The 14,134-nt window shown below is 38.7% G+C and overlaps 1 protein-coding gene across 3 annotated transcripts in view; it reads right to left on the reverse strand.

Annotated features, from left to right (window-relative positions):
• Positions 1-1,004: 1,004 nt before the first annotated feature.
• LOC148011356 (putative methyltransferase PMT6) overlaps positions 1,005-14,134 on the reverse strand; it is a 50,751-nt gene continuing 37,621 nt past the window's right edge. For all 3 annotated transcript variants that reach the window (XM_087670227.1, XM_087670226.1, XM_087670228.1), the window contains exons 6-7: positions 3,259-3,388; positions 1,005-1,183 (exon numbers count right to left, since the gene is read on the reverse strand). In XM_087670227.1, coding sequence (XP_087526353.1) covers positions 1,019-1,183; positions 3,259-3,388 — 295 coding nt within the window. In that variant the 3' untranslated portion in view covers positions 1,005-1,018. The remainder of the gene's footprint in view (positions 1,184-3,258; positions 3,389-14,134) is intronic.

A 14,134-nucleotide genomic window follows, 5' to 3' on the forward strand; every position in this document is an offset into this window, starting at 1 on the left:
CTTGGGAGTCTTCATTATCTAGTTCCTCTTGTGTTTCTTCATTCCACATATCAAGGAGGCCTCTTAGACATGCATGGAATCCAATCTCCTTTTGCAATGTAGCCTCATTAACTCTAGGCAAGCTATAAAAAAGAACTGTGAATATGAGGACTCGTTGATAGATTAGGAATGAAGCTACAAAAGAAGGTTGAAGCTGGAGATAAGGGATTCATCCAAACTGTTGCAGGAGACAACTGATAGTTGAAGCTAGCAACTGGACGACCCTGAGCATGATTGTCTGTGCCAAGGGATGATTGACAGTTGAAGCTTTGTTACATTGATGGTTGAAGCTAGAGACTGGAGCACCAAGTATGGTGACTGCAGCTGTACTAGTCCATCTGGCTACAATGATTGGCTGCGACGTGTGTGTGTGTGTGTGTGTGTGTGGGAGGGAAGCTAGGGTGACTGAAAAAGGACGCCTCAACCAAAGGGTACTGTATTGGTCTGCTATCCTCTTCTTGATGTTTGAGGGACCTGCATCAAATCTAAATGACATAGATGCAGGGACAGGGTGGACGAAGATGAGAGTTTGATTAGGCTCTCCACAGTCATGTACATTACAAGAATCCCTCTCTTGTAAACCAACATGGCAACTGATATGAGATCCCCAACTATAAGATTCTAGGAAAAAGAACTGTACACCTACAAATGGTAAAAGAAGCCACACCTGTGGAAGAGTCTGGAGAAATTGGAAGACTACAATTGATTTTAAAAAATCAGTAGAGGCTTCCCATGTCATTTGGCAGCTATAAATGAGAGGCTTTTTGCCTACAAGCTTGCACTTGGAGTCTTGGCAACAGGCAATGAGAGTTGCATCTTGGCCAGGCGGCATTATACACAGTGTGTGTGTGTGTGTGTGTGTGTGTGTGAGGGAGACACATGGAAAGAATAGCGTAGAGCCTTTCTCATTTTCAAAACTGCTTCCTGGCATCCTCTTCTCTTTAGCTATGGCCAAAAACCCTCAATTAAGAAAAAAACTTCATGTGATAATCCAGAATTGCTTGCGGCAAACCAGCAGTTGCTCTTTGGGGTGCAGTTCCCCATTCACATATATGTTATGCACGCCTACATTCCACAGAAACTTAGGAGCCAGTGAGGCAGCTGCTTGCACAGCCGAAGAAGAATCCCGAATGATAACAAAACCCTGCCCACAGAATTAACAGATAAGCATCAGCCAAACCCACAAACCTCCCCCGACCCCTGCAGGTCATTGTAACAAGAATACTTTTCATCTTATAGTTGCCTGCACAGCTGAGGACATTAAAGACAGATATCTGTGACAGAAAATCTTGCTTCTTTTTTAGTATTCATAGACTTCATAAACATCCTTCAATTGCTCTACTAGCATCTTGTGAGGTCATAGTGCTTCACGAATTACAATTCATAAATTGTTGGAAAAAACAATGAAAAAGAGCCGACATGCTGATTCAGCTGCACTAAGATTGTGATATAGCTTGAGATTCATCTGTGTTTTACAGCAAATTCATGTTTCTAACATTATCAATTAACAAGCTCACAAAACTGTATGAGAGAAGTACAGGCATTTTTTAAGGCAAGAACAGAAAGCTCAATGGTGTCAGGAGCTGCAACAATGGAAAGACTATTGTGAGAGTGACTGCTATGAAGCCGAAGCTAAATGTGTCAAGCAGCTATGCATGGGTTAGCCTAACAAGAATTCAAGTTTATCTTTGACCAAAATTGACGTCTGACACGGGATTTTTCACCTGTGGGCAATGAAGCAATATTGTTTTCTAAATGGCGCTTGAAGAGTGCAACCAATACCATTGTGCCATAATTGGGCCGCAAAGTCACAATCTTTCAAGAAGTAGCATGGGTACTTCAGTAGCTATTACGCCATCAGCAAAATAACACACCCCCCTCCCCCCCCGCGTGGGGAAAAAAGAGAAGAAAAAACTCCAAAGCAATTATATTCGTGAATAGAAATCAACCACTATCGAAGGTCTATTCATTGAATATGACCTCCGCCATCTAGAGGACCATCACATCAAGCTGGTAACTCATGCAAAGCTAACAAGCAAAAGTTTCTGAGCAATGGAGGGCAAGCATCATAAGAGTTACTCAAGGATCCATGCATTAGAATCAGCCATTCTTTAGAATATTGCACCCATCCTTAGGTCCAAAAGAAAGCAAAGTCCGCAGGAATTAATTGCATATCAGAATGCTCAATGTGATTGCCTTTAATACCAATTCCTATGCCAAATGTAGGATGGATTTTGCAGAGGCTAATGTTGCCCAGTACTACTTCACTACTTAATATCACTTCATTTGAAGAAAGCTCATTTTTTCTGACTTGTCCCTACTATGTACATGCACCCTCTCCCAAAATTAATAAGGAAATCATGCTCATTTATCATAATTGTTTCCAATTATGTTTGATGTGTTTTGGACACCATCATATGTGATAAGTCTTTGGGATATAGTACAATGTCTCGACAGGCAGTGACTCTATAGCCAAAATTCCTCCTAATTCACCAAGCCACCAATAATTATGAAAGGTGAAAGTACCATTAGTAGCAGGAGTAAAGACTACTAGAATCCAAATGGAAAGCCCAATCATGAAAAGAGTAAGGAAGCACAACTTACACAAAGGCTTCTTATACAGCCCATACTAAGGATGCACAACAACCTGAGGATGATGTGGTCTGAAACTCATTATTTCTCAAAGCTATTCTTTCAATAGAAGAAGCCTCAACGAAGAGATAATCACTATAAATCCTGTATTTTCCAAAGATACAAAAGAGAGGCTAATAGTTCAAGATTTCTTAAAAGAGAAAACGTGCCAATTATAACTCCTTTCTAAGAGCATCGAAATCCTCTACTAGCCCACTCATTGAAGAGTTAACTATTAATATACAGGTTTACTTCAATTCCTGTAACTTCCTGAACACTCAAACTGCAGTTTTCAAGAAGTTTGGACCAGTCAACTAGGGGATTAAAATAGGTCAAAATGCTAGAATTTCTCTCTATGAGCAACCCAGCATTGCCAGATTGGACCCCTACTCTTTACCCTCATATCATACTAGGTCATACTTATAGTGAATCATTTTCTTAAGCTGTTTTGATCAGGGTTTAGGTGAAGGTTTTATTTTGTGAAGGCATCAGACTCTAAAGATATCAGATACTAAAACATGTCAAAACTCCTAGATACAAGCATTGGAAGACTTGTGCAGCTTGATGAGAGCATGATATAACACTTACCAAAGGACGCAGCATGCGATCCATTTCCAACAGAACATCCACCATTTGGCAGCCTCTTTTTTTTGCTGATAGTACTCGAAAAGCATGAAGAAGGTCATAGGTGCGAGGATATGTTGAAAAAGGCTCACACCTGCATTTATCAATCAATGACGTCTCTCCTTAGAAATTCAAAATAATCATCAGACCTGCAAAATGCAATTAACAGAGTCCCTCCCAAACATTCTCCTTAGACCATTGTAAAAGCAAGCAAACATTTCAGTCATGAAAGTTGAAAAACTTAGAAAATACATTTTGTCGAGTACATGTATAAAGGTACACTTGTATTGTCTTCAAGCGCTAGACCGGGTGGTTCCAACACTTCCTTGTGGAAGTTGAAAGCTGAGGCTAACCTTGACACCTACGACTGTTGGCAGTTCTTCACAAGCCTAAGCCCACGACCATTCATCTCCCCAATGATGTGCTTCCAAACATCAGGAAGAACTATGGGACAGGAAAGATACCCAAGCCAGGTCATTCCTTTACCTTCACTGTATTGATTCGGTTCTTGTTCACGTGAAGCAGATGAAACATGCATCGCAAGTTTAGGTAGTAAGGTTGCAAAGTTTCCCTATTGCTAATTGCAGGTGCACAAGAATCATTGTGTACTCTAATATATAGGCCAACAATGAAAAAACCAATAGTGCATAAAAACCATGAATGCAACCAGAACAGGAATCCACCATCAGAAAAACAACAGATAAGCACCAACTCACACACTCCAAACTATAAATCAGCAGGTACCCCTCATAACATGGTCATGGCTAGTATCAAACCATCACATACCATGCGCTCAACATTGATCCATAATGCCACCTAAATACCGATCTTCAATAAGGTCTTTCAATTAGCATCTTTGTATCTACTTTGTACCTAAATCAGCTCCTCAAAATAAGGTGCTCAAAGTACTTTCAGCAAGTGCAAACAACTAAACCTCCACTAATCAATGGCTCAGGTATAGGTACTAAACACGTGAAACCAAGCGTGTCAAACGACAACATCTGATGAAGCAAAAGAGAAATAGCTCAAGGACGAGTAGTAATCACACAAGGCTGCTCATCATTGAATAACATCTCAAAGCCCATAACAAAATAGAGTAGGCATCCATAAATCTCACTCACATTACCTAGTCCTGACTCCTAGATCCCCCTCTTAAGTCCGCATACTTCCAGGCTAGTAAAGAAGTCGACTAAAGACCCGCACAAAATAGGACTCGCATCTCCATGTTGCTAAATGAAGCCAATGTAAGAGCATCTGCTAAGGCATAGCATACACTTGCTATCTATGTCCAATACCAAGCTGAAGCCCCCGTCAAAGTGGAGAGTATATTCATCAAAATAAAGGAAAATCTAAACTCAAGCCATTTTAAGTGCCTAAAGGGATGTCTGGCCATGGACATTGTCCTCATAGAGTCCCCCAAAGCCATCAAGAATGAAAGCAAGAATAAATAGCCAAATATCCCCAAATCTGGCCAACCTAAATCTGGGGCCAAAAATATGGCCGACCAGCATTTGGTAAAAATGCCAAAAATGCTCAGAAAAAATCTCTGAACAAGTGGACAATGTCCGACAAGTGTAGGCAAGCTGTGGAAAGTAGTAACTACCCAAGAAATCCACACAATATTGAGTGTTCTAGAATAAGCTACCTCCTCCATCAAAACAAGTGACAGAAAGGTTAGAGCTCCGAAGTCCTCATCTAACTCAAACTAAGGCTCACACATAGGAGATGACAAGGCATAACAAACATGATTTCTCACATGCACATGGTAAAGGGAAATTGGAGTCTATAGGCAAGATCCTCGACTCTTTGTATCACTTGATAAGGACCATAGAATCTATACCTATTTGTTGTGACTGTGGTGGCCAATGCACAATGAGGTTCGATATTCAGCAATGGCAATGGCAATGGCAAAGAGAAAGAGAGAAAGAGTGAGCAGCAGTAGAGAGTGAGAGAGAGTGAGATGCACAATGTGTGGGTACAAAGAGTTGTACCTGTTTTAGGTTTTTATGATAGTTATATGTAAAGTACAAGTGCTAAGGGTGTGTTCACACCCCAGCACATATAAAAGGCACGGTGGCTCTTTATTCCCAACAACCTCCTACCTAAAAGATTGAGAAAAGAATCAGCTAAGTCTAAGTACAAAACCGAAATACATATACTATCCAACTCCCATCATTTATCGACGATGAGCAAACCGCTCTGCTAGAAGACCCTTCGTGAGAAGATCTACAAGATTATCATCTATATATACCTTGACAAGCTCAGTGTTTTTGCTATCAAGTACATCCTTGATGAAGTGATATTTCACCTATATGTGTTTCATCTTTGCATAAAAGACATGATTTTGTGCTAGCATGATAGCACTCTAACTGGCACAATGGAGGATAGGAGTCTCAATAATGCCAAGCTCTCCCAACGTGAAAGCCATGAAGCCTCTTTGCATGCCTCAAGGGAAGCCACATACTCTGCCTCTGTAGTAGACAATGCAACACACTTCTATAGCCTAGAGATCTAAGAAACCGCTCCCCCTCTGAAGGTGAATACATACCCTAAAGTAGACTTTCTGCAGTCAACATGACTAGCATAGTCTACATCCATACAGCCAACAGCAAATGCCTTCTACTTTCCAAAACATCCCAATGATTTCTACCAAGATATGCCATGTACCTGCTAACCACCCCACCTCAAATGCTATGTCAGGATGTGTACCAACCATAGCATACATCAAGCTACTCACAGCTAGTATATGGAAACTTGGCCATTTCAGCCTTTTCATCATTAGATATAGGGCTGCTGCATTGAGTTTCACATATGGATGCAATGTTACATCAATTGCTTTCCCCTCTCCCCCCCCCCCTCTCCATATTAAAACATTGCAAAATCTTGGATACATACTCTTGTTGTGATAGATAAAGAAGATCTTTCGATCTATTCCTGAGTATACGCATGACAATGATGTGATTTGCTTCACCAAGATTCTTCATATTAAAATTGCTATGTAGGTTCTGTTTCAATGTGTCGAACGCATAAACATCCCTACTACCAAAAAATATGTCATCCACATACAAAATCAATATAATAAGGCTGCCATCTACTACCTTTTGGGTATATAAGCAATGATTCACTTGACTTCTTTTAAACCCTTGAGACCATATGAATGTATCAAACTTATGATACCATTCACGCAATGCCAGTTTCAGCCCATACAAGCTTTTGTTGAGTTTACATACCATATTTTCTGGCCACATAGCCGCAAAACCTTCTGGCTATTGCATATATATATCCTCATGCAGATCAGCATGTAAGAAAGTAGTCTTTATATCTATCAATATGAGTTCCATATCTTCGCATGTAACCAAGCACAATATGGTTCACAAAGTAGTCATTTTGACTACAGCAGAAAATATTTCATCAAAGTCGACCCCATGTTCTTGCTTGTATCCTTTTGCAACAAGTCGTGCTTTGTACTTTGGCGAGGAACCATAAGTGACCTTTATCTTGTAAACCCATTTACATGGTAGGGCTTTCTACCCCTTGGGATTTGCCCCAAATCCCAAGTATCATTCTTCTTTAGAGATTCCATCTCTGACAGCATAGCTTTATGCCATTTCTTGTTGTCCTCTCTGTCCATTGCTTCCTTGAAGCATGAGTTTACCACAATCTATCAACATGACATAATCTACAACATAATTTGCACCAAGAACAAACCTATCTAGCTGTTTGGTATTTCAGATCGACATTCAAACCCAATGATCAATGTTTGCTAGCTGTTCAACCTGCCAATCTACATTAGCAACTTCTTGTTCAAACGGTTCAGCATGCTATCCTGCCTGTTCTAACTGTTCCAGTGGCACATTTTCTTGTTGAAACTATGATATATCATAGGCAACTTCTTACTAATCAATTTCACCATCATTCCCTACATTTATAGGGTCATTTACAAGAAGTATTTGCTGATGTACAGTGGGCACTCTTTGATGTTCTACTGGTATTTCTTCTCGGAACACAACCCTTCTCACTTCCTCAATCTTTTCGGGTTGTTTATACATGTCATCTTCCCAAAAGATAATATCATTGCTACATACAATTTTCCTTTTCTCGGGATCCCATAATTTATACTCCATTTCTCCCTCATCAGCATATCCTAGGAAAATGAATTTACAGGACTTCGGCTCCAATTTGCTATGTTGTTCCTTGCGTATGTGTACAAATACCTCACAGCCAAAGACTCTCAAATATATAGCAGCTAGAAACATCAGAAACGTATTTCTTAAGTTTCTTTCAAGAGGGAGTAAAATAAGAAAAGTGGGTTTTTTTTATATAGGGATTTTTAATAGATTTGATTGGAGAAATAGGTTCTAAACCTCTATGAAACTCTCTCTTAAACAAAGAATGGCTAATTGAGCTTGAGTCATAATAGAGTCAATTGAGAAAAATACATTATATGTTACATATCCATGATCCATTATTGACTTGTCACTTATGTCAAAGTTAGTCTTTGGACAAGCTATACTATGGTTTAGAACTCAAATATTATGATTCATACATATCATACAAAGAAAATTGAAATTAACATGTAAATAGCCTATCTATAATATGAATTGAGTCAAGTTGCAACATCATGATTCTCATTTCAAAACAAACTGACAAAATGTCAAAATCGAAAATGAATCGTAATATATCATAAATAACTTATAAATGAGACTAAGATCTTATAATATTCAAATCTCAATACAAGAATAGATACTAGATTGACAAAGTTCAATAACTAAACAAAATCACAAAATAATCAGTCTCTCATCCAAAATCTTGAGCCCTCACGAGTCATTACACATCATCATTATCATGTTTAACATTGTTCAATAGTTTTTGTCAAAAAAACCATGTTTTGGGTCCCAAATCACCAAAAAAACATTAAAAAATAAAAATGCCCACGTTTTTTACTCTCAGAAACGTTTCGTACTTTAAGAAACGTTTCGTAAGTTTCAAATTCAAAGAAACGTGTTTCTTAGCTGCTATGCTCAAATATGCATACAAAGGTGGCTTGCGCGACCACAATTCTTGAGGGATTCTCCCCCTCGAAGACCTGGTTGATAACCGATTTATCAAGTGTACGATTGTCATAATAGCCTCTACCCGAAATCCATGGGGTAATGCAACATGAGACAGCATGGTACGGACCTTCTCTTAAATAGTCCTATTCACACGCTTGGTGACACCAATTTGGGGCGAATCATAAGGGACAATGAGCTCCCTTTTTATCCCTTTGCTATCACAAAAGGCCTGAAAGGCTTTTGACACATATTCCCCACTATTATCAGAGCAAAGACACTTTCATATCTTGCTGGTTATATTTTCAGCAAGTGCCAAGAATTTTTTTAACTTATCCAAAGCCTCGTCTTTATGACAGATCGGATAAATCCACACTTTGCGTATGGCATCATCGACAAAAGTGATAAATATTTATTTTTCCCTAGAGAAAACCCTAGCATCTAACATACATTTGAATGTACGAACTCTAAGAGTGAAGATTTTAATGAAATAGACCTTTTATGTGATGTTCAAGTATGCTTGCCAAAAATACAATGATCACAATGGTCAAAATCAACATACCTCAAATACGGTAAATAACCCAAACGAGAAAGCACTTTCATTCCAATTTGACTCATATGCCCCAACCGGCTATGCCACAAAGACACACTTGGCTGCTCAATTATGGCAATAACATAATCAAGTATACTAGAAACATGTAATGGATACTAACATAATCACGCATACTAGAAACATGTAACGGATACATTGTATGACTTTTAGAGCCTTTAGCGAAAATCCTAGAGCCCTTACATATCTTCCATTTGTTATCCCCAAAATCGGTGTGATAGCCTTCATCATCTAGCTACCCTATGCTTATTGAGCTCTTCTTGAGCTGGGGTACATGCCTCACATTATGCAAAGTGAACATTGAACCATGCTAAAATACCAACTACACACTACCTATTCCTGCAATGTCACATGCATAGTTGTCTCCCAAGTGGACAACATATATACCACCACTATAATCAGAGAATCACTCACAATGTGGTGTTATATGGAATGAAGCACCTGAATCAAGAATCCAAGTGTACATGTCATTATCAGAATCTACAATCAATGATTATGCACTAAAAGAAGAAGCAAAGAGTACATCACTACGACTGTCACTCTTGTGGTGACTAACTACATTGACTTCCTCTATTTTCACACTGCTCTTCTTTGCATGTTGGCTGTCCTTTTTCTCATCTTTGTTATTTTGCCCTTGCCCTTCTCTTTCTTCCACTTAAAGCAATCCCGTTTGAAATGCCCTTTTTTGCCACAATGATAGTACTCTGCATTTTTTCCATGAGACTTATTGCGTGCTTTGTTGTCAGAGTTACCCTTCTACTGGAATCTGCCTCTAGTATATAGTGCATTGGAAGACTTGTTTGCTGAAATATATTGTCTATTGAGCTTCTCCATGAGTAAAGAGCTCTCCACATTTGAATATAGCAGCATAGCATTGGAGTTAATCTTTGCTGTCCTAAAAGTGTCCCAAATTTCAGGCAAAGTGCATAGAAAAAATGTTGCCTTGAACTCCTCATCAATGTGAAACTCCAAAGCAATCAACTGGCTGAAAATAGAGTTAAACTCATTCAAATGTACAGACATACTTGTACCTTTATACGAAAGTCCATCAATTTTTTATACCATAAACCTTGCTTGCTACACTTTTTTGAGCATATAAATCAAGTCTTTGCCACATATCATTAGCAAATTTCAATTTCTCTATGTAAAGAGCAAAGTGTTTGACAGTGAAAGCTCTATGGTAGAGTGTGCAAGCTCATCTAACTCATCCCACTCGTCTGGATCCATGGTTGCTGGTTTTATCCCTTTTCTCTTTATGGCTTCACCTATTTCTTTTGCACCAAGACATTATAGCACTGCTTCTGCCATATAGCAAAGTTGTGCACCCTTAAGCTTCTTAATGTGCAAAAGATTGCTGCTATCACTACTGCCAGTCATGATTTACAACTCAAAAGCGACTCAAAAGTCAACAAATATGAGCCCAATTGTCCACAAATGACCAAGGTACGAAGCAAGCACCAACCAACAATGAAAAATCAAGTAATTGCAAAAATTTTCAACCTACAACTCAATTTTCATAGGTATAAAATGTGCGCTACAGCACACCACAAGCAATTGCAGCCATGTCACCAGCTAACATCAATTTCATGAGAAAGCTTGAAATTTTAGCTATAATGCCTACTCCAAATGCATCCATGAGCACAAATTTGACTCCCATGGTCAAAAGCCCCAAAATTTGTCTACTCAAACGACTGACATCAAACATAACTCCCGAGTGGATTCACAAGCCAATTTGCTAAAATTTCACAAATTTTGCAAAAGCCCCAAATTTTTCCACAATCCAACATGCTCAATTTGCATAGAAATTGCACTGCAAGTACATACCAAGACCAAATTTGACCCAAATTTTGCAAAAGCCCCAAATTGTACAAGGTCCAATGTGTCAACATTTCAAGATTTTGTACCTATCCCACTGCAATTTCTGCAATTACATGGAAAGCCCCAATTTCTGAGACCCAAGACTGTGCAAGATTCCATAAATTTTACTCAACCAAGTAAAATCTTCAAACAAACACCAAAATCCCCAAATTCGAAGAGTAAATGCATACCAAATCTCTGAAATTTGTTAAACTATGCTTATACGCGCATGACAACCTGTAAAATTTCAGCAAAAGGATAAAGAAAATGATTTCTTTTTTTCTTTTTCTTTTATAAAAAGAGCCTATCAACAGGTCAGGGGCTGCACACGACTTGCGCTAACCTGTCGATGAATGTCTGAGTTGTTGCTTGAACCTGCACTACCTACTCCTGCTTGTCACCTGCCTGCCGTTGACATGGTCTACCTCGCCTGCCTGCATGTCACCTCCCTATCATGGCCCACCTATGCAAACTGTGACTTGCACTTGTTCTCGACCTACCGCCTACATTTGCACCTTGCATGGCTTGCAGCCTAACACAACTCAGGAGGCATGCTTGCGATAACCTTCAGCTATGATACCAATTTGTGGTGCCCAATGCATAGTGAGGTTCAATATTCAGCAATGGCAATAGCAAAGAGAAAGAAAGAGTGAGCAGCAATAGAGAGTGAGAGAGAGTGAGATGCACAATGTGTGGGTACAAATAATTGTACTTGTTTTAGGTTTTTGTGATAGTTATATGTAAAGTACAAGTGCTAAAGGTGTGTTCACACCCGAGCACGTATAAAAGGCATGGTGGCCCTTTATTCCCGACAATGACCTCCTTTAAAGGACGCATAACGAGATGTTGAGACCTTCAAAAATACCCAATCTCCCACTTGAAACACCACACGGCTTTCATCCACATAAGACTTCATGATCTCTTGTGCCTTGCGAATGTTTCCTTACATTCTTTCATGAGTGCTTCCATATACTCAAGTTCTTCTCTAGCTTGAGGATTGACAAGCAGAAGATACTTGGACCTTATATCAATAAAGAGCCTCAAAAGGAGACATCCAAATGCTCATGTGACAAGTAAGTTTTGTTATAACAAAATTCAGCAAGGTGAAGCCAATGATCCCAACATGTTTGCGTATCATGGCAATAATGTCTTAAGCATACCTCTAGCCATTTATGTACTCTCTCCATTTGACTGTCCATTTAAAAATATTAGGCGGTGCTGGGAGTTAAGACGATGCCCATAGAGTCAAAAAAACTTTTCCAAAAGCTGTCCATGAATTTTGAATCCCGATGGGAGACGATATTCATAGGTATACCATACAATTTGAAAACTCCTTCCATAAACTAATCCACCACATGTTTTGCTGAATATTGGTTCTTAGTAGGAAGAAAATGGGCTTATTTAGTTAGTCAACAATAACAAAGATTTCATTCCAACCATGCTTGGCACAATCAAAAGACGCATGATAAAATCCATAGAAATGTTCATGCATTTACTATAGGGAATAGACAATGGCTACAATAACCCATCATGTAGAAGAGAAGAATCCTTATTTTGTTGGCACTGTAAATATTGGGACACAAAATTCTTCACATCCTTCCATAGCCCTTTCCAATAAAAGCTCTAATGAACCTTAATAAATGTCTTAAAAAATCCCAAATACCCTAACATCAGAGAGAAATGCATCTCTTGTAATATTTCTTGCTTGAAATCAGATAAAGTATCAAGTAGACTCGAGCTTTGAACCACAAGAGACCATTGTACCACTTGAAGTTTAGAAATTCACCATCATCACCTTGCTATAATTTTTGCACAATCATGGTAGCATACTGGACCAATAAGTACTCCTCTTGGATGTCATTAATCCAATCCTTATAGATAGTAGACACAATCAATACAGGAATATTCCCACATACACGAAAGCACATCAACTACAACATTATCTTTTCCCACCATCTATGAAATTTCAAAGTTGTAACTTTGTAATGTGGCTAACCATCTTCATTGCTTTGGAGACAGAATGGGCTGCAAAACAATGTATTTCAAAACTTGGTGATCACTCTTCGCTTTGAAGTGACTGCCATAAAGGTAATGGTGTCATTTCTTAATGGCATATAGGATTAAAAGCATTTCTTATTTGTAAACATGAAGGCTCCATGCTTTCTCATCGAGTTTTCTATTTTCATATGCAATCACTCCATGATCTTGCACCAAAACAGCCCTAATTCCATGACCACTTGCATCTATGCAAATTGTGAACTCTTTAGTGAGATCCGAGCAAACCAATATGGGTGTTGAAATAAGAAGTGATTTCAACTCATTAAAGCTCTTATCCATTGTAGCATTTCAAAAGAAAATGTCTCTTTTTTTAACCAATCCGTAAGAGGAGTCTCTACATGTGCATAATCCTTAATGATCCCCTCAAAGAAGTTGTGTTAATTGGAGTAGGCTAATCCTTCACGCATTAAACCTTCTTTAGATCCACCATAATTCCTTTCTCACTTACTATATGGCCTAGGTACTCCACTTCTTTTGCCTTGAAAATATGATTAGACTCCTTTTGCAAATAACTTATGTTGCCTTCAGAGTTCAAACACTTACTTTACATGTTGCAAATGGTCTTCTTTGCTTTACTATAGATCAAAATGTCATCAAAAAACACAAGGACTATTTTGTGGAGGAAAGGCTAACGTATTTTGTTCATTAAGCTTGGAAAGTGGGGGGTGCATTGGATAGCCAAAATGGCATTACTAAAAAATGATAGAGCCCTCTCTCTATGCGAAATATTGTTTTGTATTCATTCTCTTTCTTCGTTCATTTTTTATAATAGCCCAAATAAAGATCAATCTTGGTAAACACCTTTGCATCTTTAAGCTCATCCAAGAGATCATCTATGCGAGGAATGGGATATCAATTCTTGATTGTACTCTTGTTGAGATCTCTATAGTCAATACGAATGCAGAAAGATCCATCCTTCTTCTTGACTAGAAGCATCGGAGAAGGAAAAGGAAACTGACTTGGCTGAATAAACCCAAATTCCAACAACTCTTTTACTTGTTTCTCTATCTCTTTCCATTTACACTTTAACAATCTATAGGGGGGCTTGTTGATGGGTTTAGTATCGGGTGCCAAGCCAATAGGATGATCCACTTCCTACTCGGTAGTAGAGAAGGAGGAGGCTCAAATATATCTTTATATTCTTCCAATAATTTGCATAAACAAGGATATTTCTTCTTGGAAGAAGTAGAGGGCTATTTCTCTTCCACTTTTGACAAGAAAAGTGTGAAAATACATGACATAGCATTAATCTCCTCCCAAATGG

The sequence above is a fragment of the Lygodium microphyllum genome, chromosome 28 (genome assembly GCF_053477565.2).
Source record: "Lygodium microphyllum isolate KBCC chromosome 28, Lygodium_microphyllum_v1.1.10, whole genome shotgun sequence".
NCBI lineage: Eukaryota > Viridiplantae > Streptophyta > Polypodiopsida > Schizaeales > Lygodiaceae > Lygodium > Lygodium microphyllum.